The 2,812-nt window shown below is 36.3% G+C and overlaps 1 protein-coding gene across 1 annotated transcript in view; it reads right to left on the reverse strand.

Annotated features, from left to right (window-relative positions):
* Positions 1-2,253, reverse strand: part of LOC106798385 (protein SABRE) — a 5,505-nt gene extending 3,252 nt beyond the window's left edge. The window contains exon 1 of the mRNA XM_014774573.3: positions 1,649-2,253. Within this exon, the coding sequence (XP_014630059.1) occupies positions 1,649-1,719 (71 nt within the window). The 5' untranslated portion in view covers positions 1,720-2,253. The remainder of the gene's footprint in view (positions 1-1,648) is intronic.
* Positions 2,254-2,812: the final 559 nt, after the last annotated feature.

Below are 2,812 nucleotides of genomic sequence, written 5' to 3' on the forward strand. Positions count from 1 at the left end.
TTTCGTTCATCTCTTTAGCAATCTGGTGAAGTAGAAGGAATGGACATCAGATGCATCCCTCCAATTTGTTCGTCTCATCTCAACCTGTCGGCCATACCCATTTCCTGCGTGATTATGTCAGGATCCCACTCTCGCCCACTTTTTATTTCTCTACCCCCCCCCCCCCACTCTCTGTTTTTGTCTCATGGTTAATGTAAAAAACAAAGATAAACAGGCAAGAGCTAGACTAATCAAAAAGTAGAAACAAACTCATTATTTAAAAAAATCATAATCTCTCTGCATAGCTGTTTGTGACACGACACACCTGACTAAGCAACATAGAGAGGCCATAGAAACAATCCCATCCCATAGATGATCTAAAGAAAGAAGAATTCTTGAAGACCTAAGCATATTGCTACACCAAATCTAAGACTCGAAGCACTTCAAAAGAGGGTGAGTAAGGTCCTAGCCACAGAAATGACCACTCCGCATACAAGGGTAAGCTAAAGACAAATAATTCTCTCCAAACTCCACAAAAGTGGAATCCATCTGCATTGAGCTTCCCTTTTTCACCAAGTTCTCCAAATTTGCTAAGTTTTTAAGAGTGATTTCATTGCAAGGTCAGAAGCACTTTCTCCTAGTGTTTGTGATTGTATTTTTTATAATTCTGAGACAAGTAGGTAACTATTTCTAACTGCTACTCCTTTCTATTTGGTGTTGTTGGCCATTCATATGGGATGCAGACTCTGTCCAGCAAACCAGCCGAAATTTTGCTACGTAATTTCATTCATTGTCAATTCAATTCAAAACTACAAGTCCAAAACTTTAACTTTGAAGGGAACTTTGACCATCGAAAACAAGGTTATATTTAGAACAATATTTAACTAGTTAGGTTCTGAACCAAGTGTTGGTAAATAGGCATGCAAGTGAAAGATCAAGAGGAATTAAAAGAAAAAACCCTCCAAGGAACCTTCTGCAAGAATTAATTCTTGACACCCTTAAGATTAATTCATTATGGAGTAGATTTTCCCATAATTTTATTGACTTTGAGTAAACAAACTTTTATTTTCTAAATTTCAAATTTAAACTAGCTAAGTTCCAATCCTAACAAGTTAGGTCCTTAAAGAGTGTACTTCCCAAACATCCTAGTTTCCAAAAATAAGTGTCTTTCAGTCCAACACGCCCCCCCTCATTGAGCCCAAAGGGATATCCGATATTGATAACAATATAACAAAAAATCAATGTCAAATCATGTATTCCACTTCAACGGTGTCCATATAACGGTTCAACAGTTTCAAATGCAGCACTTAGTAACTCCCTCTTCTTAGGCACAGAAAAATATTATGGTCCCTACAGTTCTCCAAAATTTCGGTTACAAGATAACTTAACTCCAATATGAGTAATGTAGTACTAGTACTAGAACACTTTCCCCTTGACTATCCACCTAACTAGCTGTGTTGCTTACTGTACCAACTGTCTTCAGTACATACTCCAATCAATACATACAACACCTTTCCACAGGCAAATAAGCATTCTATATCATCAGTAGCCATTTCAAGTGTCAGACAAGTAGTTTAAAATTGATCCATTCGAAATTTAAGTTACGGAAATAAAAATTGCTGAACGCGCTAAACTTGATTAAAGTGAAAAAATCAATTTGGGAACTTACATGAACACGAGCCACAATGTAATCGAGAGCAGCAAGAATCCGAAGAGGAAGTTGACAGGAGAAGCCGCCATTTCCGAAGGGGAAAGCGACTCGTTCGCGGAAGACGGCTGAATATCAATCGAACTCTCGAAATTCCGCGAGCAGGAACACGAACAGGGCTCTGTCGCGAGACTCCATCGCAGAGAACGCGAGAAGAATCACGGAGAAAAAGAAAGAACCCTAGAAAAGAAGAAAAGGGAGCGATGAAGAAGAAGGGTTTGGGGGTTGAAAGCGTGGCGATCGGAAGTGGTGTTTTTATAGTTGATTGCTCAGATCCGATCCGATCCGTGAGATGCTCGCTCGGTGATCCAAGGCGGATTGGGTTAGTGAGAGAAAGTGGGGGGAGTCATCGAATGCGACGCGGGTGCAGGAGAGGCTGCGTGGGGAGTCACTGTTAGTGTTTGTTTGCTTTGCCCAACAATTTATAACAGCGAACCTGTTACGTGGCTCCCTAGTGAAACCAAAGGGGGATTTTTTTTCAACAACAATCCATGGCGGTTACTCAGTGGCTTGGTGCATTGCCCGCGCACGTTGGCGCATGCATCAAGCTGCTTTCAGTAGGATCACAACTGTAGCTGAGTGGTTCAAGGTATCTTTATGTCACTTCTCGGACTTGCTGGTACTTGTGTCAGTATTTTTTTCTTCAAATTTTTCCTTCCTATAATTAAGTATTTCTATATTTATTTTAGTATTTATATTTAAGGATAAGTAACGCAATAATATCTTAACAGTTGTTTAAATCGTTGAAATAAATATTTTTTAATAAAATAAGTAAATTTTTATTTTTTAATGTTTATCTAAATTATTTTTTCTTAAAAAATAGTTTTTTATTTTAAAAAATTAATCTTATTTTTTTCTAAAAAAATATTTATCATAAAGCTGTTTTTTTAAATTTAAAAAAATTATTAATATTATGTTTGATCGAAAGGATGAAAATAAAACAAAAATATAATAGATATTTAAAATAAAATAAAGTACAAATATATGATATTTATTTTATTTTTTTATTTCTCTCCATCTTTCCAAACCAAACATAACATAAGAATTTCATATCATTTGGATTAGAACTAAGAAAATTGAAAAATAAATGTGCAAAGTTGGATTTAGATCTATAGAGATTTTTTT

This window comes from Glycine max, chromosome 4 (genome assembly GCF_000004515.6).
Source record: "Glycine max cultivar Williams 82 chromosome 4, Glycine_max_v4.0, whole genome shotgun sequence".
NCBI classification, from domain to species: domain Eukaryota; kingdom Viridiplantae; phylum Streptophyta; class Magnoliopsida; order Fabales; family Fabaceae; genus Glycine; species Glycine max.